The following is a 20920-nucleotide window of genomic DNA, read 5'->3' as shown; positions in this document are numbered from 1 at the left end:
CCAATAATCATAGCCATATAATATTAATCTCCGCGGTAAGGTTTGCAGAGAATCCGCGATGTAACAGTGCCAATTAGTCAAGAGGGACGCGATGCCAGGACGCATCTTTTCACAAGCCATGCGGTGACTCCACAAACAGTAAACTGCATCCTGAGCTCATCAATCTAGGCCATCGACACGGTCCATTCCATGTTTTTATCCCGATCAGGTCACTGTGGCCGTGCGCTATTGGAATCCGATAGCAAAGCCATGGCCCATGCGGGGAAGCAAGGGGCCTGATGCCCCTGTCGATTGTTGCCCCTCTCACAATGAGCGCGCCGCAGGATAAATAGCGAGGAATGTCTCCCTGTTCGATCTGATCCCAGTGATCGTACGCGCATCGCCATGCAGAACATCTTCCTCTCTCTCCTGGCGGTCGCCGTGACCGTCCACGCCTACGGCTCCGGTGGAAGCAACTGGGATCTGGCCTACTCTCGCGCCAAGGATGCTCTGCAGAAGCTCAACCAGACCGAAAAGGTGGGACTGGTGACCGGCGTCAAATGGATGGGCGGCCCCTGTGTGGGCAATACATACAAGCCCGAGTCGATCGACTACCCTTCCTTGTGTTTGCAGGACTCGCCGCTGGGCATCCGCTTCGCGAACCCCGTCACGGCCTTCCCAGCGGGGATTAATGCCGGTGCAACCTGGGATCCGCAGCTGCTGTATGCGCGTGGAGCAGCGATGGGCGCTGAGGCGAAGGGACTGGGTGTTCATGTGCAGCTGGGTCCCGTGGCTGGGCCTTTGGGGAAGAATCCAAACGGAGGCAGGAATTGGGAGGGATTCTCGGTTGATCCGTATTTGAGCGGTGCTGCCATGGAGAAGACCATCAAAGGAATGCAGGACTCGGGCGTGCAGGCTTGCGCCAAGGTATGCTCTCCCCGGCGTCTTGGAGCCCGGTGCTGATGATGAAGTAGCACTGGCTGGGAAATGAGCAGGAGCACTACCGCGAGACCATCAGCTCGAATATCGGCGACCGCGCGGCACATGAGTTGTACGTGTGGCCGTTCATGGACGCGGTCAAGGCTGACGTCGCGGCGGTGATGTGCTCATACAACAAGGTCAATGGCACCTGGGCGTGCGAAAGCGACGAGCTCAACAACAAGCTGATGAAGGATGAGCTCGGCTTCCCTGGGTACATCATGAGCGATTGGAATGCGCAGCATAGCACCGTCAACAGCGCCGTGTCCGGATTGGATATGACCATGCCTGGAAGCGACTTCAGCAGTCCTCCGGGCAGTATCTTCTGGGGATCGAATCTGGAGGCTGCCGTGGCCGACGGATCCGTCCCGCAATCTCGACTCGATGACATGGTCACTCGTATTCTGGCCGCGTGGTACCTCGTCGGCCAGGACCAGGGTTATCCTCCCGTGGCCTTCAGTTCATGGGACGGCGGCAAGGCCAACGTCGACGTGACAGCCGACCACGCCACCGTTGCCCGTGCCGTCGCTCGCGACTCGATCGTTCTGCTCAAGAACGATCAACGCACTCTGCCCCTGCGCAAGCCCAAGAGTCTGGCGATCGTCGGCCTGGATGCCATCGTCAACCCTGCCGGACCCAACGCCTGCAGTGACCGCGGCTGCAACAATGGCACGCTCGCGATGGGCTGGGGGAGTGGAACCAGCCAGTTTCCCGTAAGTCTACACCTGACCTTCGCAAGCACGACATGCTAAGTGGACAGTACCTCGTTGGTCCCCTTGACGCCATTCAGAAACGCGCTGCGGCCGATGGCACCAAGATCGTCCCCAGCACCACGGACGACACCACCGCAGCAGCGTCGGCCGCCGCCGCCGCCGAAACAGCCATGGTCTTCATCAACTCGGACTCAGGCGAGGGCTACATTACCGTCGAGGGCAACCAGGGCGACCGCAACACCCTCGACCCCTGGCACAACGGCAACGAGCTGATCAAGGCGGTCGCAGCCGTCAGCAAGAACGTCATCGTCGTCGTCCACAGCACCGGCCCCATCATCCTCGAGACCATCCTAGCCCAGCCCAGCGTCAAGGCGATCGTATGGGCAGGTCTGCCCGGTCAGGAAAGCGGCAATGCTCTCGTTGATGTGATCTACGGCGACACCGCCCCCAGCGGGAAGCTCCCCTACACGATTGCCAAGCAAGCAGGTGACTACGGCGCCAGCTGGATCAACGCCCAGACGGACGATTTCACCGAGGGGCTGTACATCGACTACCGCCATTTCGATGCAAAGGGGATCACCCCGCGATACGAGTTTGGTTACGGCCTGTCCTACACCACATTCAAGTACACTGGTCTCGCAGTGAACGTGTTTACGACCGCCGGTGCGGCCAATGGCCAAGTTATTCCCGGCGGACCAGCCGACCTGTTCGAGGTCGTCGGTCAGGTTTCCGTTTTCGTGACAAACAATGGACAGGTGGCTGGCGCCGAGGTGGCTCAGCTCTACCTGGGTCTTCCTGACTCTGCGCCCGCAACTCCCCCGAAGCAGCTGCGCGGATTCCAGAAGATGATGCTGCAGCCCGGCCGGACAGCGCGAGCAACGTTTGAGCTGACACGCCGGGATCTGAGCTACTGGGATGTGCAGCAGCAGAAGTGGGTGGTGCCCAGTGGAACGTTCACGGTGTATGTTGGCAGCTCGAGCAGGGATATCCGGCAGCAGGGCTCTTTTAGGGTCCGTCGAGGATGGTAGTGACGCAGTATCAGTATATGTCGTTCGGAGACCTATTGTTTTGAGCGCCATAATATCATTTCTTGATTCTAGGCTAATCATGATACTTGTATTTTCACCCTGATCGTCTCCCGATCCCTTCAGAGCGATACTCGTGAACATGACTAGCTCCCTGCCAAATCAGTGCAGAAGGTGCATGGACGGCTAAGCGTCATGTATGACTGCATATTGCTGCATTCCTTAGTAGCGGTAGTAGCCTCTTTGAAACCCAGCACACCTCTCGACAGCAGAAAGACAAATATCAAGCATGAAGCTGGGAACACCCTCCAAGAATGTCTCTGAGTCCACGATCATTCTCCGCTGTTGAGATGTATACTTCAATGACGGCAGAGGTGAAAGAATCTCGATCAGGGTACGTCATGAAGGACTCCTCGAAGTACTGCTTTGCCTTGCATTTGAGAGCACTGATTTGGAAATAGTCGCCCTGAGCGTACATCTGCGCATGGAAATAAGCCTCGCCGGTTCGTGGATTTGCAATGCTTGTTACTGCCTCGTTCCCTGAGAAAAGTTCAATCTCGGCGTCTGACAGTGCTTCCATCTCTGGATCTTTTGGGGGGTATAGTTGCCCGTGTAGAGGAATTCAAGCGTCTTTTTGACCAGCTTTGGATCTTGACCGTCGAGTCTTATCTGCCCATCACCTTCCTGTCGATGTATCTCTTGTCAGTATTGTTCATGCTTAGAGGAAAGGAAGATACCTTGAATCGTCCATCGCAAGACACTTCGAAGTACTTGGATTGAGGACAGACGATGTTCCTATGGGCTGGGAAGACTTCATTATCACAGATGATAGTCAAGTCGCTGTACTTTGGGTTGAGGAAATTGCTACCAGAGATGTCTGAGCAGGGGGAAAATTCTAAGAGGCGTTGAGAATTTCTCACCTAAGGACAAGCGCTTCCATTTTTCTGATGACCTCTTCCTCTAGCTCAGACGGTGCAACAGCTGTTCGTTTTTCGTTATGTCCTTTGACTCTTTTCCATTCTGTTTGGACACTTGAGAGGTTTGAAGTATGGGTAGAAGTATTGGAAAATGTACTGGCATCATAGGTGGGGGATGCATTCCTTCCCTTTGTGTTGGCTGTGTCAAGGTATATTCACTATGCCGTACCTGCTAGAGCCATGCGACTACAGTCCTTGGCTTCAGTAAATATTTACTCTGAGAAATCATCAGGCGATGGTTTATGGATGAGCCAAAGTATGAGGTGGTGTCACGCCATATATTCCCGATGCCGTCATAACCCGACATACTTAAAGACGGCACAACAGCACCTCGACCCCGTTTGATGGCTGAGAGAAGTCATCGAACGAATACAAAAATGTGCAATTTATCAAATATCATACCATCGCGGCTGAGACGGATCAACGACAATCTGCATCTAAATCGCACCCGCAACCAAAACCAATCAGCAGAAGATTCCACTTCTGACTCGGAGGATTCCATGACCGCACTCAGTGAAGTTTCCAGCCCTGAGCCAGTCAATCGATCGGAGACAGAAACGCAGGAGAGACGATTATCCCTAGAAGGGACTCTTTCACAGACCAGCACCAGCTCGGACTCGGGAAATGCGTTGAGCGAGGTGGCAGCCCCCGAGCCTTGTTCGCGTGAGGAAAGGGCGAGTTCTGGCCGCAAGAGCCTCGACGCGAATCTGTCGGAGAGTTCTCATCATCGCACATGAATTCGACTTCCCCTCGACTGGCGGCCAAGTAGGTACTCATCAGGAGTTGTGACCAGCAGATCATCGAGGCGAAAGCCCATCATCGGGTCTATATGAATCACAATCTTTAGCTGCCACACCGCGCTGATCGAGCCGTTCTGTTTGAAAACCTGAAATTGAAAAGATATGTTACCCGGTAGTGAATGGTCTTTCTCATCCAGAGGCCACAGAAAATCCAGAGAGATAGGGACTTGAACCAGTTTCAGCTCTCGGATCCTGAGGGATAGGATATCGCTGCTTGAGGATAGAACATTCAAAGCGGGCATGGTATCCTTGCGGTTCCTTTCATCTTCTCGAAGTGAAGATGATAGAACAGGCTGCGAGATACTATGAACAACTGCCTCAAGAAGGACTACGTATTTCCCTCGAGTATTCCATAGAAACTTCCATTCATCTATCGTCCGTCTTCTAAGAAGCACCAAAATGTTCCGCTATCTGTGATGATCAGCCTCCACCCAGGTATCAGAAAACCATCTGGTCGTTTCACTTTGCTCATGCAACCTCAGAAAGACTACATGCAATGAGCTCTTACCCTTGCGCCCTCCCGAAGCCCAGGCCATGAATGTCGACTGAGACCGTACATGGCATTGTGCACCGTCCCAGACCCATGTCCTTGTAGCGCCACGAAGTTGGTAAAAAATTCAGTCCAGGCCAGATAGAGAATCCGAGCCTCGAAGAAGCTAAATCGGGTAACGTCTTATATGAATACGGTCAGTGTTGTCCGTCTAGTGTACAACATCTACGACATTCCGGTCAAAGCAGCAGTCAACGCCGATTGGCATACTGGCCCAACTCAATCTCCCTTTCCATCTCTTCATACCGCACCACAACCCGGGTGGTCTTTCTGATCTCCCCCCGCCCCGGAGAGTTCGTGACCGGGTGCATCCTCTCTTGCGCCCTGTCCTGCCCATCAGCCGCAGAGACTATCGCGTCCGCCGACCCGCCCTCATCCAGCACGCTCCAACCGTCGACTTTCTTCGGGGTCGCGTCAACCGGCAGCGACCGATTCCCGAGCGACGCCGGGCCCGCGGAGCTCTTGTGGAGTCTGCTGAAGAGCCGGGGGAAGAAGAAGGAGAGCGGCCGGCGCAGCGCGGGGAGACAGGCGCAGATGATGCCGAGGTTGGATTCGATGACGGTCCACATGGACGAGCCGATGCTGTTCCAGGTTGTGTCGAGGTGGTTGGTGGCGACGTTGAGCGTTGTGATGCGCAGGATGGAGGTGATGCAGGTACTGTCGTCGGATCAGTAAAAACCTGTTTATGCAGGTACATAAGAAAGGGCAGACTTACAAGATGCCCACGGCGAAGATGCCGCAGAGGGCGACCTTGGACTTGAGCGGGAGCTGCAGATTAACGACCACGGGGACGGGGAGGGCAATCAGGACCAGGTCGCTGAGGATGTTGAACGCCGCGTTGGCGTACCAGAAGGCCGTCATGTTGATGCAGGTGCCGCCGCCGGGGATGGATTTGTTGAAGGCCCATTGTACCGGGGTGCACTGGAAGATGCTGGAGAAGACGGTGCCGATAGTAAAGGAGACGATGATGCCGATCCACACCCAGCAGGTCGTGAGGAACCAGCGATGGACGAACAGCCGGATGTACAGGAGTAGGATGCTGATCTTGGTCAAGCCGATGTTGATTTTGTAGAGAATCTGGGCCACGAAGTAGAGCTGGTCGATGAGCTTTCAGACGGGCAGGTGGTCTGCGTGGACCGACATACCTTCAACGTTCTGAGAACCAATTCCTTGGGCATCTCATGTTGATGCTTGCCAAATGCCCATTCGCAGACTGAGAAAGCTCCATCAGCTGTGTTGCATCACCAGGCAAACTTGCCACGCCGTGCCTTACCGATGATCATCTGGATTGAAACCGTTACTGCAAAAGCCTAAAGGGTTCAGCTCAGTCAGTAATTACACAGAGGAAACGCTGCAAGGTTTGCCTTTTCGGATACTCACACAAGATACCAGTATAGTCCAGTCGTCTGCGCCAACGCGGCCGGAAAGGAACCGGCGACCGAGCAGTCTTGCGATCACCACGAGAGGAGTGACGATGGCAAAGACCAGCGACGGATAGGACAGCCGAGCAGAGCTGTCCGGGTGATCCCCATAGTGGCTAAACAGAGGCATGGCCTGCGAGGGTACGGCACCGACTCCGTAGCGATGCACCAAGAAACATATCGCGCATCACGGCTCGGCGCCAGGTGGCAGGGAATGACTTGGACATAAATGCCAGAGGGAGTTCATGAGCAGAGGCAGGGATCAGTTCAGACCCAAGTCACCCAACTGTCCCTCTGGCGTCACAGTGATTTGAGATTGAGACAGAGAGACAATGCCATCGCTCAATTTCCCATCGACAAGTTGGCTCTAGCTGAATACTCTATATCCCTGTCTTCTGGCTCTGATTGTGACAATTGAGCAGCCAATGAACCGCAGCAATTGTCCACCACATGCTCATACACCACCCGTTCGCTGGGATGAGATCCCGCGGTGGCAGGGGCAGGGAGAAAATTTTCCATGTCCTAGCAGGGATTCATGCATGGCCGAAACTGATAAATTGAGGTTGCAGTCTCTTCGGTTGCTGGATTTGTCATAGCTTAATGATATCGACTCAACCCATGTCGGTTTCAATAAACTAGCCAGGGACTATCTCTAGCGCTGCATCGTTCGTCCAATAACCCGATGCTTTCCGCGGACGTGAGTGACCAAGGACCAATTGATCATCGATGGTAATCTCATTATTTGTGCTAGCTAATACAATGGCGTGGTCGATACGTGCCACCGACTGCCCGGGGCGTATTGCTTGTCCACAATGGAGATGACTCTGTACAGATTACAGGGCACGTCCGTGGGCCGTCCGGATCCCGCTGGCCTAGAACTTTAGTATCTCACTAGTCATGTATCATCCATGCGATTGCGAGACTTGGAGGAGATATCCAGTCTAGCACGACTCGATGTTGAGCCCGGTCCGACCATGTGCAGGGATCAGTGCCGTGAGGGGATACAAGTCCGCTTGGACTTGGCCATTTTATCTCGGTTGCTCGTGTTATTAACGTTACATTGATGTCTATTTAACCAATGTCCCCTAGCAGGGGTATTGGGGTAGTTATCTCCTCTCATCCCACATTCCTGTTGGAGTAGCAGGCTCCGTCCGGCGTGGCCATGCTATGCTGTGAGGTTTAAACAGTCCTTTTGCGCTTCCCCGTGTCCACGAAGTCCCATCTCGACGCATTCGTTTCCCAATTCCGCAATTCAACCAGGAACAAAATGGCTTTGGACGCGATGGAAAAGCAACCCAGGCACGATATCAGCCATGCCGGCAGTAGCCTGGAAACCGGGGCCCCCGAGACCGCGATCGATGAGAAGCGAGAGAGGGCGCTTCTGCGCAAGATTGACCTGCATCTCATGGTGCCCCTCTGGGTGATCTTCGTTTTCGGCTTCCTGGACCGAATTAACCTGGGCAATGTGGCGGTGTTGGGGATTCTCAAGGAGTTGAAAATGGATGGGAAGGATATGGCGCTTGCGATGCAGATCTTCTTCGTCCCGTATATCGTCGCTGATATCCCGAGTAATATTATTCTTAAGCGGGTCGCGCCGTCAACCTGGATCAGTGTGTTGACCTTTTTCTGGGGTAAGCATCTTCCAGCCCTTGCTCCTGGCCTTGTGTCTTGCGCTGCTTGCATGGGTGGACATGTGTCTAATACACTTCAGGCATAACATGTATGTGCCAGGGCCTGGTGAAGAATAAAGCTGGTCTGGTCGCATGTCGCTTCTTCATGGGTCTCTGTGAGGGAGGCTTTGTGCCCGGCTGCGCATACCTGATGTCTATGTACTACAGACGGCATGACTTCCAGAAGCGGTTCTCGCTTCTCTGGGTGGCTGGTCTAGTTGCCGGTGCCTTTGGAGGCCTGTTGGCATATGCTCTCTATCATATGCATGGCTTGGGAGGCTACTCTGGGTGGCGGTGGATCTTCATCATCGAAGGCCTGCTGTCGATTGTCTCGGCTCTCCCTGCCAAGTTTCTGATCGCCGATTGGCCGGAGCAAGCTAGATTCCTCAGCGGCGAGGAGAAGACCTTGCTCAAGGAACGCCATGCCCGTGATGTTGGTGGATGCGAAGGGGCAAGGATGGATCGACTTGACGGCGCCGCGTGGCGGAGGATCATGTCCGACTGGAAGATCTACGTCGGCAGTTTGATCTACATCAGCATCACCGTCTCAGGATACGCGACCTCGCTGTTCATCCCCTCGATAGTGAACTCCCTCGGATACTCTGGCATCGACAGTCAGATCCACAGTATCCCGATCTGGGCCGTCGCCGCGGCTGTCACTTTGATCGTTTCATACCTGACGGACCGCGTGCAGCATCGCTATGGCTTCATTATGTTCGGAGTCCTCTTCGCCAGCATCGGCTATATCATCTTGCTCTGCCAGGGACCTCCCCATCAGTACGGGGGACTGAACGTGCATGTGCGGTATATGGCGGTCTTCTTCGTAACGACGGGCTGTTATATCGTCCAGCCGGTGGCGATCGTTTGGATGGCGAACAACCTGGGTGGTCACTACAAGCGTGCCATAGGCCTTGCCATCCAGATTGGGTTTGGTAACATCGGAGGCATCATCGCGAGCAACATCTTCAACTCGGGTTTCGCACCTCGGTATTTCGTCGGATACGGCGTGTCTCTGGCAATGATGGTGCTCTGCGGGATAATGAGCACCGTGTTTGCCGCTGGGGTCTTGATCGAGAACAGAAAACGGGATGAAGGCAAGCGTGACTATCGGTTGAGTTTGGATGCAAGTGTTGTGAACAATATGGGCGACGACGACCCGAGATTCCGATTCTGTCTCTGATTCAGGTCTTTGGCTTGGAGCAGACGGGGAAAGGATAGGCATTTCAATTGTATATATACCTGACAGATCTCTGCTGATTCCTGTTGACTAAGTTGAACGAACAGCAGGAAGAATCGAGAAAGTGCAATTAGACTACCATTGGCAGACAAAAAGAGCTTACTACGTATAGAATGTACAGATGCAACATCACCGAAACTCAGCATAATGGAAATCAGCCGGGGTGAGACACTTTTGCAACTCGCCATAACTATACAATCCCAGCATCATGCCCGTGAATGGTGCCCCGACAGGAGGCGCTCGGGTCATGACGCTATTCGAAACCTCCCCAATCCACTGTGTCGAACATTCGGCTGCCTCGCTGACCTCCTTGAATCCGAACCGATACCCGTCTCCGCATTCAATCAGGAAGACGATATCGGAGCTATGGCCCAACTCCCGGTCAACGACCTCGCCTTCCGCCGGTCGAAAGCGTACAATACGTTTCCCTTCCGGGGATAACCGGACGCCTACGGAGCTGTGAGTGAAGTAGTTCCAGTAGACCACCGTGCCGGCTTCTACGTTGACGGAAGAGGGGTGAAAGGAGAGCCGTGTCTCCCAGGTGCAGTGGCGAGAGGATTGCTTCCTCAGGAAGAGAGTCGGGCATGCCGGTGAGGATAGGTCGTATGGGCCCCCGTGTAGACGCAGATGGTGGGGACGCTCCGTCAGAGAATAGTCGGTTTTCACGGGTGTATCTGTCCTCGTTAGCAGACTCAACTATGACGGGACTGCGAGCGTGTACTCTTCCTATACCAGCCCAGCTGTAATTTGGGACTGCAAAAATCATCCCTCCAAGCCACCGGCGGCTCAAACTCGTAAAGCCCCGGTCCATCAGACTTGAGAGTAATCTTCTGCCCGCCATTGATAACAGGCCAATCGTCCTTCCATTCCATGGGAACGAGGAACGTCTCACGACCTACTTCATCAGCCACACCCATCACTACCCTCAATAGCAATTGCCTCGACCTACCAAAAACCGACTCCTCCCAGCCCCCATCCTTCCAAGCCGGCCTCACCCCGAGAAAAACCGCCCACCAGTTCCCCTCCGCGTCCTCGACGAGATCCGCATGCCCGGTATTCTGCACCTCGTCGTCCACCCCATTCCGCCACAGGGGATTGCGCGGCCCGACCTCCCACGGACCAAACGGACTGACATCGCTCCGACAAACCCACTCGCAGTGCCCGCTCTCGGTGCCCCCCTCCGCCGTGAAGAGATAGTAGTATTTCCCGCGCTTGAAGATATGCGAGCCCTCAGACACGCCCGAGGCCGACTCGCGGATCAGTTTCGGCTCGGAGGTGGAGTTGCCCGTCTCGAGATCGACTGTTGCGATGTGGATTGCGAAATCCTTGAGATTTGCGTCCGGGGTGCGCGTGAGCTTGCGGTACGTCGACGAGAGGTACACGGTTCCATCGTCGTCCCAGAAGAGCTACTCCGTCAGTCCAAGTTCGTCCGGGTGCCGGGTGACGAGCTTACATCCTGGTCGAACCCGACCTGGTCGAAATACACGGGATCAGACCACGAGTCCGAATCCCAGATATCCTCCGTCTTGGCGTAGAATCCTCGCGGCCAGACCCGGTCGTCCTGCTGCGGACGGTACCGCTCGAAGCTGGCGGCGATGATGTAGAATGTCCCCTTGTGGTGGCGCAGTGTTGTTGCCCAGATCCCGCCCCCCGGTTCGGGGGTGTGGATCTGCAACTGGCTGGGTTTCGTCAGGGCATGGCCGATCAATGTCCAGCGGATTAGATCGGTGCTGTGGTAGATTGGCGCGCCGGGGAAGTACTCGAAGGAGGAGGTGACGAGGAAGTAGTCGTGGTTGACGCGGATGATGGAAGGGTCCGGGTTGAAACCGGGGATGATGGGGTTGTTGTACATTACCTACGCTACTGTGATGTGTTTTCTGATGGGCAATTCATTGGAACTGATGGTGATGGGGTAGACAGCGAGGTATTGCGGGGTGATTGTTTTTATAGCGGAGGTTGATGGTGATTTTCTGATGATTGGTGGAGAAATTCAGTCCAGGGTCAATCCACGAGGATCAACTGTCAGATCTGGGCTAAATGCATTTAGCCACATATGATTTAGCCGATAGATTATAGATAAGGTTGTTCAATGTGGTTGTGCCCTTCTGTGCTGCCATACGGCGTACTTCCTTTTGATCTGGTAGTCAATGAATCTCGCTAGCTCCCATTAGCAATGGTATCAGATTGCCACGAGACTTGTATGAATTGTCGATTGTAGACCACAAATTGGTATTTTCAATCATATTATGCATGGATCGACTCTGGCATCGACAAATATACCTTGAGACAGGGCGTTGATGAGCCATAGTGTGTTCTCTCGTTAAGTATATACCATACCTCTGGCAGCGCCCCATGGGACATCTCACCATGGGCTACAAGCACCATGTATATGATTCATATTTCCTTTACGCGACAAACAAACCAGCCAGAGTCTTATGAAGCCCACATCATGAGAAGCACAGCAAAAGTAACTGCAAGCTGTCTCAATTCTTGATGCTTACCTGGTCATGATGGTGCCATGGTTGATCTGAGCCAGCTCAACAAGTGCGATCCGAACTTTGTTTCCTCAAACATGAGCAAAGGACGAGGTTAGCTTTCAATTGTCGCCAGAGGGGACAACATCCTTTAGCTTGTGGTGATTCGAGCTGACGCCACTGATCCTGGAGTCTTGCCATGATGTTATTGGACGAGCACACAGGCCCAGACTCGAGAACAAGAATGTTGAAGCTGTCGGTAATTATCCGCAGTAGCTGTATCCCATTAGCTGTAATCTACAAGACGAAATAAAAAGGGGAAGTCATCGAATTTTAGTGATTCCTATCCTGTTGATATGAGTGTTGTGACATGTGATTGTGGATTCCGCTGACCGATCGCGATTCCACGAAAAGGATTCTCTCAACCAAGTGGATAGCCACATCGATCTGGAGATCATGTGAATCTGACCCCTGGCATGTGCTCCCTGGAATTGCTTGTATGCAGTTCAAAAGGAAGTACGGGATAATCCGAATACCAGGAGAAAGGTGTTGGGCTATATAAGAGGCACACATGCCAAGCCTGTTGTTGCCTGAATGACCAGGCATAGAGTTTCCCGGGAAAACACGCGTCACAATGCGAGAGTCAACTGGCAACATAACGCAGAAGAACAAGAGATCATCAAATAAGAACCGAAGCATCTTCATCTCATCTCATCTCATCTCATTGAGTCATCGCATCACGTTGACTCCCAATTACCGATGACCGAGACCGATCACTCATCATAAACGGAATAGAGAGCTGCTCAGTATTGCCGATGAGGCTTGAGAATCCCTGCACGCCGGCACCGGGCTGATCTTGCCAATCCTGGTCATTCGATCTGTCTCGGTGCCGTAGATTACCTTCAGCTCCGATAACTTTTCTTTCGCCGCCGAAATAACTCTATTATTCCCCTTCAGAGGTTACGGCACTCTGCAGTTCGATCGGAAGACGATCTGGAGATCAGCTGATGCTCTTCAGGCATCCAGGCCACCAACACCGCCTGAGCCGAGGTTGATTCCTCATCGGGAAACGCGGCCCTCGATATTCCACGTCCCCAGGCCGAGGTGATTTCATTCTTCTGCCCCCCCGTCCACTTCCCCGTGGAGAAAGACAAGTTTATAAGGGTCATCGTCCATCTTCTTTCATTTACTGCTTCATTTTGTCCAATTTACCCTACCCTTCCCCATTGTTCTGTATACAACACATCCACAATGCCTTCCCCTCCTCCAGACTGGGTCAAGGCTCTCACGCCTTCGAGCCCACAGGGCACCGACCTGCTCAAGCAGGAGCGTGCCCAGTCCGATGTCGAGGTCGACAAGCTTGCAGAGTTCCTACATACCAAAGCCTCCCTGGAGAAGCAGCAGCGCTTTCTTGAGCTTCTCTCGTCCGAGAAGGTCTTCGACAAGTCTCAGATGCACTCCCAGGGTCGTTCGGAGCGGATCCAGCGGGCATTGGCCAAGGGTAAGCGACTGCAGCAGTTGAAGGAGAAATACAACTGGTCGACGGAGGATTATCACTTTGCCAGTGAGATGATCGGAGAGCCTACTCCTTACGGCCTCCATGCGAGCATGTTTTTGGTACGTTGCGCTCCGCGCGATTAAGCAGGGCCATGCGCTAATGATCGTCGTGTTGCAGGTAACACTCCGCGAACAATGCACCCCCGAACAAAAGAAGCTCTTCCTCGAACCCGCCGAGAAGTATCAGATCATCGGTTGCTACGCACAGACAGAGTTGGGACACGGATCGAATGTGCGTGGTCTGGAGACCACCGCCACATGGAACCCGGAGGACAAGACGTTCACCATCCACTCGCCCGCTCTGACGGCATCCAAGTGGTGGATCGGATCTCTCGGACGCACTGCCAACCATGCGGTGGTGATGGCGCAGTTGTTCATTGCTGGCAAGAACTACGGTCCTCACCCCTTCATCGTCCAAGTCCGCGATCTCGAAACCCACCAGCCACTGGAGAATATTTACGTTGGTGACATTGGACCCAAGTTTGGTTACAAGTGAGCATTGCACCTCAAATACCTGTATCTTGCTGACTTTCAAAGCACCATGGACAATGGTTTCCTCCTCTTCAACAATGTCAAAATCCCTCACATCAACATGCTTGCCCGCTTCTCCCGCGTAGACAAGGAGACGAATAAGTATGTGCGGCCCGCCTCACCGTCTCTGGTGTTTGGTACCATGACCTGGGTGCGCTCCAACATCGTCCTCCAGGCCGGTTCCGTGCTGGCCCGCGGTGTCACCATCGCCACTCGCTACTGTGCTGTCCGCAGACAGTTCCAGGACCGTGACGCCAAGGCGGACGCGGGCGAGACCCAGGTGCTTAACTACAAGATGGTGCAGATTCGTCTGCTGCCTCTGTTGGCTGCGATGTATGCCTTGCACTTTACCGGCCGGGGCATGATGCGTCTGTACGAGGAGAACCAGAACAAGCGCGCCGCCGCCGAGGCCGGACAAGACAAGCGGGGTGCGGCTCCCGAGGCCCTCCGAGCCGGGTCGGATCTGCTGGCCGACCTTCACGCTACCTCCTGTGGTCTGAAGGCGCTGGCCAGTACCACCGCCGGAGAAGGTTTGGAGATCTGTCGTCGCGCCTGTGGTGGTCACGGATACAGCAGCTACAGCGGTATTGGACCATACTATTCCGACTATCTTCCCACTCTGACCTGGGAGGGTGACAACTACATGCTCACCCAGCAGGTTGCCAGATACGTAAGTTTTCTTCCGCCGCTTGCGTCAGGAGAATGCTAACTGGTTAGCTCCTCAAATCCGCTCGTGCGGTGCTTGCCGGCAAGGGGACCGGCAACGACACCAGCCAGATCCTCCAGGCGTACCTTGCCCGTCGCGACAAGGGTGCCTCGTTCGACATCCTCGAGGTGGACAGCGACATTGTGGCCGCGTTCGCCTGGCGCACGGCGCACCTCACCTTTGAGGCTCTCAAGCACCGGGATCTCGAGAAGCGGTCCTGGAACAGCCTGCTGGTCGACTTTTGGCGTCTGTCCACTGCCCACTCCCAGTACCTGGTGGTCAAGAACTTCTACGAGGCGGTGTCGTCGCCCGAGCTGGCCGCCAGTCTCGGTCCGGAGACGACCAAGACCATGCACAACCTTTTCCGCCTGTACGCTCTGCACACGCTGGAGCGCGAGGCGGCCGAGTTCTTCTCGTCCGGCGCCGTGACGGTCCGCCAGATCACACTGACCCGGACCAACGCGGTCATGAAGCTGCTGGATGAGATCCGACCTCATGCGGTGCGCCTGGTGGATGCCTGGAAGATCCCCGACTGGCAGCTGGACAGCAGTCTGGGTCGCTATGACGGTGACGTGTACCCAGATCTGTTCAACCGGGCCAGCCAGAACCCCGTGAACGATCTGGTGTTTGATCCGTATCCGTGGAACGAGGCGGTGCTGAAGAACGCACCGAAGAGCAAGCTCTAATTTTTTTATTTACGTGTATATATACAGCCTGTATTGATGATTAGAGATAGAGCCATCATAGAATAGATGATAGATGACTCATTCCTTGATCGTTGGTCCTCCTCATGATCTCACTGAGATGTCCGATGTCGGAGCGGTTAGATACATCTCCGCACTATAAGATCTCCAACAAAACACCCCAAAACCACCCTTTTACTTCCCCTCTATAAACATTTCCAACCATCTCTCATATCCATAAAATGAAATCCGAATCAGCAACCTACACCCACGGCCACCACGCCTCCGTCCTCCGCTCCCACACCTGGCGCACCGCCGCCAACTCGGCAGCCTACCTCCTCCCGCACCTCCGCCCAGACATGCGCATCCTGGACGTCGGCTGCGGCCCCGGAACCATAACCGTCGATCTGGCGCGGCTGGTTCCCAACGGCCACATCACGGGCCTCGAGCGCGCGCCCGAAGTCCTCCCGCAGGCGCGCGCCCTCGCCGCCTCGCACTCCCTCACCAACATCGACTTCGTCGCGGGGGACGCCAACGCCCTGCCCTTCGCGGACGGGACCTTCGACCTCGTCCTCTGCCACCAGGTGCTGCAGCACGTGCGGGACCCCGTGCACATCCTGCGGGAGATGCGGCGCGTCGCGAAGGTGGGCGGCCTCGTCGCGGCGCGGGAGTCGGACTACGCCGGGTTCGTGTGGTACCCTGAGACGGCGGGGATGGAGGCGTGGCGGGCGACGTACCTGCAAGTGGCGCGGGCGTGGAGGAGCTGGGGCGCTGAGGAGGATGCGTGGTTCTCGGTGCTGTCGGGGGAGGTGATTTGTGTCAAGGGGGAGTAGTCGGTCGTCCTGCGTTCATTGCGTAGATATCTTTGGGATATGATAATTCGTTCCTCTACAATCATACATTAATACAACTATAGGTCTGAGGGCGGTTTCAGAGTCTGCTTCATGTTCTAACAGGAGACCACAAAAGGCGTGGACGTCCCCGGATTGATAAACCAAAGTGTACTAACGATACAGAAGAGGACCAGGTAATATCTTGCTTCAGCTGCTTGTGATAGCACTGCTGCGCTGGCGGTACTCTTTTTGGCTGACAGGACAGATGCTCAAAGCGCGTGGAAGATTGGATGCAGCATATCGGTTCAACCTCCTGGCTTGGATATCATGCAACTGGCCATCGAGAACGTTGTATTGTAAAGTAGATATGGAAAGCAATTGAAAAGAGTCCATCCGCGACTTGTCTGGTTGCTATCAGCCAACACCAGTCCCTGCTGGGAAGTGTCCGAAGCGCTGTTACTAGAAGTAACTGAACCCGTTTTGAGCCTGACTAGGAAGGCTGGTAGCATCTGGGTAGCATGGATAGCCGGTATTGACTGGATGAACTCACTTATTGTGCTTCCAAAATGCTATTAGCAAAGCGGTTTCTAGCGGTTTAACTGATGCCCCCTGGACCGACCCGGAACCGCCGGGCTCCCTAGGCTAGGCACCGCGTCACTGTCTATATTGTTTGATTCAACCCATCACAAACCATATATCCTCTTCGCCTCTGTCTCAAATAACTAAGATTATCTTACTATTACCTCACAGCCATGAGCAGCTCTCCACCTGTAAGTTATGGTCTAATTTTCCTAGATCTATGCTATCAGTCTAATAGAATCTAGCTCCCACAGGCCCCTACAGGATGGACTACAGACCCTGACTCCATGTCATATTTTATTAAGGGAGAATGGGCCAAAATTGCAAAGCGCTGTGGCCTTGAAAATCCAGTAGCCATTATATGCACCACCCCAGATTCAGGAGAACACTACGGTTTGGTATCAGCTGGGGGGCGGTACTATTTCATGGATGATATGGCCTGGTCGATTCTTGAGATCCTCAAGCCAACGACTCTGGATGAGATTTTGAAGAAGATCTCCGATGACAGGGAGAAATCAATTGACATAAAGGTTCTGGAGGAAGTGGAGACAAGGGAGGATCTAGAGGAGGAGGAGAAACAGAAGGCAGACATTACATTGATGGAGCAGATGAAGGCAGCACCGGGGTACCTGGACTGGAAGGCGATGGATTCAGACTAGGTGGAGCTGAAGAACTGGTTGTTCCTTTCTATTCAGGCTTCCGATCCATATTGAAGTGGCCAGGAATTTAAGATTCTTATAGGTTTGAGCGACAAAAAGGAAGTGGAAGAGGATGGAAACTAGATACACCCACGCAGCTCAGTGATTGAGAATCCGGGTGTCGCGCTTGAAGGCCCCTTGCTGGCGCAGGGAAATAGTAAGGTGCACACGTCAAACCAGGAATCTTGCAACTATCTCAAGACTGGATGTGTAAACTTACTCGCTCCTCGACATGGTCTAATCCCCGACTGATACATGGCAGTTCACCTCCGCTGATAATCCAGGAAAAACGAAGACCATACTCGGCAGGACGAAAATTCCGGATATTTCCGAACACTTTCCTAGCCGAGCTGTGTCAGATCAAAGCCTCACTGGGTGTCCATGCACGCACTTCCTGTGCCGTAGTTCGGGAAATGTTCTGGTATCCTAGCCGCAATTCCAAGAACGGCACGATGTTGCTAATCGACAAGCATAGTTAACAGGATTGATCTCAGAACACTCCTGGAAGAAACCGGTGCTTAACTCAAGTATACAGAAGATGCATCTCAAGAGAATGATGGCCTAATGGCGCTTCCTAACTAGCCATTGTATCACCTAGACGGACGCAATTTTGGGTGTGGAGGTTAAAATCGACCCCGATATGATACATTTAGTCATCGAACAGTCCAAAACCTCCAAGAGCGGGAGATGCAGCAATCAGGCAAATGAGCTCTCATGGGTCTTCGACTTTCCTCTGCATTGCCGACATTGCCGACAAGGGAAGATTTAGTTTCCCATTACCTGTCTCTGCCACGAACGTTTGCATTTTCTTTTTGGCTCTATGCTTCCGCCCCCCTAAATATAATACTTCTGCTATGAATGGCGGCCGGCCTTCTCACACTTTGCCAGATCATTTGTGAACTCTTGTTTATTCGAGTCCAATCTAACCTATAATTAGATCTGTGGTAATTCACGCCTTTCCGCCCGTCAACCAAGGATCCTGTAAGAGCTCCTTAGCAGTTGCTCTATTTCCAGGCAGCCAGGTCAAGGTTCTTCGAATAAATCGGAGGAAGCCTGATTTATCATCTAGTCGACTCTCGAGGGCTTCCATTGTCCGGTCGTATGGGATGGGGGCAAGACCCAGCCATTCACCTATGGCAATGTTTATTAGAGAATCCAATAGATGTCAGGTCATATATATCCTTATTGAAGAAATATACCTTTTTCGTTCCAAAAATCAGCTTTTCTTTCCGGGTTTCGGGCTAGAAACTCAGCCGGTGGTGGTCCTAGTGCTGCAATAAGCTGCGCGATATGCGCAGCATCATAAAGATCCCCATCCTCGTCCCGTGCAGTAAAGAGTTTCTTCGGCTCTAGAAGGTCCCAAGCCTTTTTCCAAAACTTCGTTAGCACCTGACTAATTGATTTAAGAAAATGGATACGACGCCTACCGTAAGACCAACACTCCATATATCAACAGGAAAGCTCCAGCCCACGTATAATAATGTTTCAGGGGCCCGATATTCCAAAGGCATTATATCGCCGCCATGAGGCCCTTGCCCAATTCTAGCCTCACCAAAGTCGGAGAGTAGCATGGGGCCTTCGGTGGGGAGCATGAGTCGTGAGAGGTAGATGGTTCTCCCGGATGAGTCCTGCTTCCGAGGTACGGGAGATGCGAATTCCTTTTCTTCGAGCTTCTTGAATATATTGTTGTCGTATGCTCCTAACAGCATATTGCCTGGATGCACATCTGCGAAACGTCAGAGGAGTCACAACAAAGATTACATAACCGTAGGATAATACCAGTGTGCACAGTATCTCCATAGGTATGCAAGAAATCCAAAACCTTAAGGAGCTCAAAAATGGCGCCCCTGACGAAGTCTTCGTCAAAACCATCCGGCCGGAACACTGATTTCATATCTCGCAAGCTCATCTGCGCGGCTTCAAAAACAAGGGCGATGTGCGTACCACATGGACCAGCAAGTTCAAAAGAGTCCAATAATTTCCGAATATTGACTCGCCTTTCGGGTGAGCTATTCTCCATTCGGGGCGCGATATGATGGTAAAAAGGAAGTTCGCGGTGGACTAATGAGGTATGGACATAAATCTTCAGCGCAACATACTGGCAGTCCCTGCAAATGTTAGATCAATAGGATAGTTAACACGTAAAACTTGCTTACCTCAGATCTCGGACAAGCCAGGTCGTCGACGAAGTACCAAAACCAAGCTTCGCAATCGCTTGATAGCGTCCTCGAAAAATTTCCCCTAGTTGAACGGGGTAGAACCGATCAGATTTGTAATCAGGCAACTCTTCTTCCTCAAGGAGTTGATTAGACTGAATAGTTGGAAAACCAACCGTAGGCAATGTCCGAGGTCTTTCTACTGTGTCTGCTGCGATATCAGTCCGTTTGGTTGAGAAATATCTTAGTGAAGTAACAATTGTGTTCCACACAGGAGGCATTTTGTTTCCTTGGGGGCGGAGAGAATAGCCAGCTTGAATTCTTGCAGCCGCTGGAAAGGGGAAGATCTGCCGATAGTAGGCTAGGCTCATTGATCTTCTCATCGTCGGGCAGCATTGAACATCAAACAACGTTCAACAATGAGAACCTACAAATCTTTCACTAAATACTTCAGTGATAGTACCTATGTCCGTTGGTTGCGTCAGATCAGGCTGACTGCAAACCCACATCCCACATTAGCGTTGGCGCCATGGCAACGGACGTAAGCCACTTTAGGTGGTATTTAAGGTTCTTTGAACCACTGGCATGCTCAATCTAGATCTGCAGGGAGTGTGGGGAGCCAACTCTGTAAAATCCTGTTGATTCTCCGGGTTTTAGACATCCATGTGCCTTGGATCTTTGGACCAAACCGCAATATGTTAGCTCTTCTATTGCCTCCGCGTGGTGCGATGGGGTAACTAGGATTATCCAACAGCATAGTTATGCTCATTTTCCGAGTCAGTTGCTTTCACAGTGCTTGGATCACTATTATCCACGTTAATGCTGGCCTGGTTTGATTCAGGTAGTGTGACTGCACTGCTGTCCTTGCCTTTCCCAAGTTCTGCAGCCTTGGCTATCTCAGACGATACGGAATCCCTTATTGTTGAGCAGTGCAAGGATCAAGTAGAGCGTCTGAGTATCTTTCCTGAAAAAATCTTCAGACAGATCCTACGCAAATTATCTGCATACAAGAACATTTAATCTTAATGTTAATACTAGACCATGTGCTGGAGGATCTGCCTGCCAGTGAGAGCGAGTAAGCTAATGCCCGCGAAACCAGCGATGTGCCCGCTAAGTCACTTCCTGTGATGCACCTTGGAGACCATTGCGACGATGATGCTGAGGCTGAATTGTGTCATCGGACAACTCCATTCAGTCGGCAGGCCGAAAGCAACGAATCGGTTGGTGTTTTGGGACAACCTAGTATCCCTTGCAGGGGCCCTTACTGCGATTGAATAAAGACCTCTTTCCAATCACAGACCTGTGTAACAGTGACTGGCGACGAGAGACGGACCTATATCACTGCTTACCCAA

General features: G+C 53.0%; 8 protein-coding genes across 8 annotated transcripts; 5 read left to right on the top strand and 3 right to left on the bottom strand.

Annotated features, from left to right (window-relative positions):
• Positions 1-384: 384 nt before the first annotated feature.
• Positions 385-2698, top strand: CDV56_104840 (beta-glucosidase; the record flags this gene model as incomplete). Its single annotated transcript, XM_026758459.1, has 3 exons — positions 385-906; positions 954-1670; positions 1718-2698. 3 exons carry the CDS (start codon positions 385-387, stop codon positions 2696-2698), a joined length of 2220 nt encoding a protein of 739 aa, XP_026616749.1.
• Positions 2699-2978: 280 nt separating this feature from the next.
• CDV56_104509 (putative plasma membrane protein Pth11-like) lies at positions 2979-6573 on the bottom strand (the record flags this gene model as incomplete). The annotated part of the gene is made up of 10 exons (XM_026758128.1): positions 2979-3235; positions 3982-4020; positions 4075-4379; positions 4428-4558; positions 4981-5128; positions 5233-5679; positions 5738-6117; positions 6168-6235; positions 6296-6332; positions 6403-6573. 10 exons carry the CDS (start codon positions 6571-6573, stop codon positions 2979-2981), a joined length of 1983 nt encoding a protein of 660 aa, XP_026616748.1.
• Positions 6574-7710: 1137 nt separating this feature from the next.
• CDV56_104240 (putative transmembrane transporter) lies at positions 7711-9293 on the top strand (the record flags this gene model as incomplete). The annotated part of the gene is made up of 2 exons (XM_026757859.1): positions 7711-8074; positions 8155-9293. 2 exons carry the CDS (start codon positions 7711-7713, stop codon positions 9291-9293), a joined length of 1503 nt encoding a protein of 500 aa, XP_026616747.1.
• A 186-nt stretch (positions 9294-9479) lies between these two features.
• Positions 9480-11202, bottom strand: CDV56_104043 (glycoside hydrolase family 43 protein; the record flags this gene model as incomplete). The annotated part of the gene is made up of 4 exons (XM_026757662.1): positions 9480-10024; positions 10105-10245; positions 10300-10756; positions 10804-11202. 4 exons carry the CDS (start codon positions 11200-11202, stop codon positions 9480-9482), a joined length of 1542 nt encoding a protein of 513 aa, XP_026616746.1.
• Positions 11203-13075: 1873 nt separating this feature from the next.
• On the top strand, positions 13076-15304 carry CDV56_103636 (uncharacterized protein; the record flags this gene model as incomplete). The annotated part of the gene is made up of 4 exons (XM_026757255.1): positions 13076-13441; positions 13500-13873; positions 13919-14582; positions 14630-15304. The coding sequence occupies 4 exons, from the start codon at positions 13076-13078 to the stop codon at positions 15302-15304; spliced, it is 2079 nt and encodes a 692-aa protein (XP_026616745.1).
• Positions 15305-15543: 239 nt separating this feature from the next.
• On the top strand, positions 15544-16134 carry CDV56_103552 (class I SAM-dependent methyltransferase; the record flags this gene model as incomplete). The annotated part of the gene is made up of 1 exon (XM_026757171.1): positions 15544-16134. One exon carries the CDS (start codon positions 15544-15546, stop codon positions 16132-16134), a length of 591 nt encoding a protein of 196 aa, XP_026616744.1.
• Positions 16135-16886: 752 nt separating this feature from the next.
• On the top strand, positions 16887-17372 carry CDV56_103421 (uncharacterized protein; the record flags this gene model as incomplete). Its single annotated transcript, XM_026757040.1, has 2 exons — positions 16887-16904; positions 16959-17372. 2 exons carry the CDS (start codon positions 16887-16889, stop codon positions 17370-17372), a joined length of 432 nt encoding a protein of 143 aa, XP_026616743.1.
• Positions 17373-18360: 988 nt separating this feature from the next.
• Positions 18361-19848, bottom strand: CDV56_103144 (uncharacterized protein; the record flags this gene model as incomplete). The annotated part of the gene is made up of 5 exons (XM_026756763.1): positions 18361-18542; positions 18611-18776; positions 18839-19137; positions 19191-19519; positions 19568-19848. 5 exons carry the CDS (start codon positions 19846-19848, stop codon positions 18361-18363), a joined length of 1257 nt encoding a protein of 418 aa, XP_026616742.1.
• Between the last annotated feature and the right edge of the window lie 1072 nt (positions 19849-20920).

Source organism: Aspergillus thermomutatus (assembly GCF_002237265.1).
Source record: "Aspergillus thermomutatus strain HMR AF 39 chromosome Unknown NODE_35, whole genome shotgun sequence".
Taxonomy (NCBI): Eukaryota; Fungi; Ascomycota; class Eurotiomycetes; order Eurotiales; family Aspergillaceae; genus Aspergillus; species Aspergillus thermomutatus.
The sequence above is the reverse complement of the archived record's forward strand: the minus strand, read 5'-3'. Positions and strand labels throughout refer to the sequence as shown.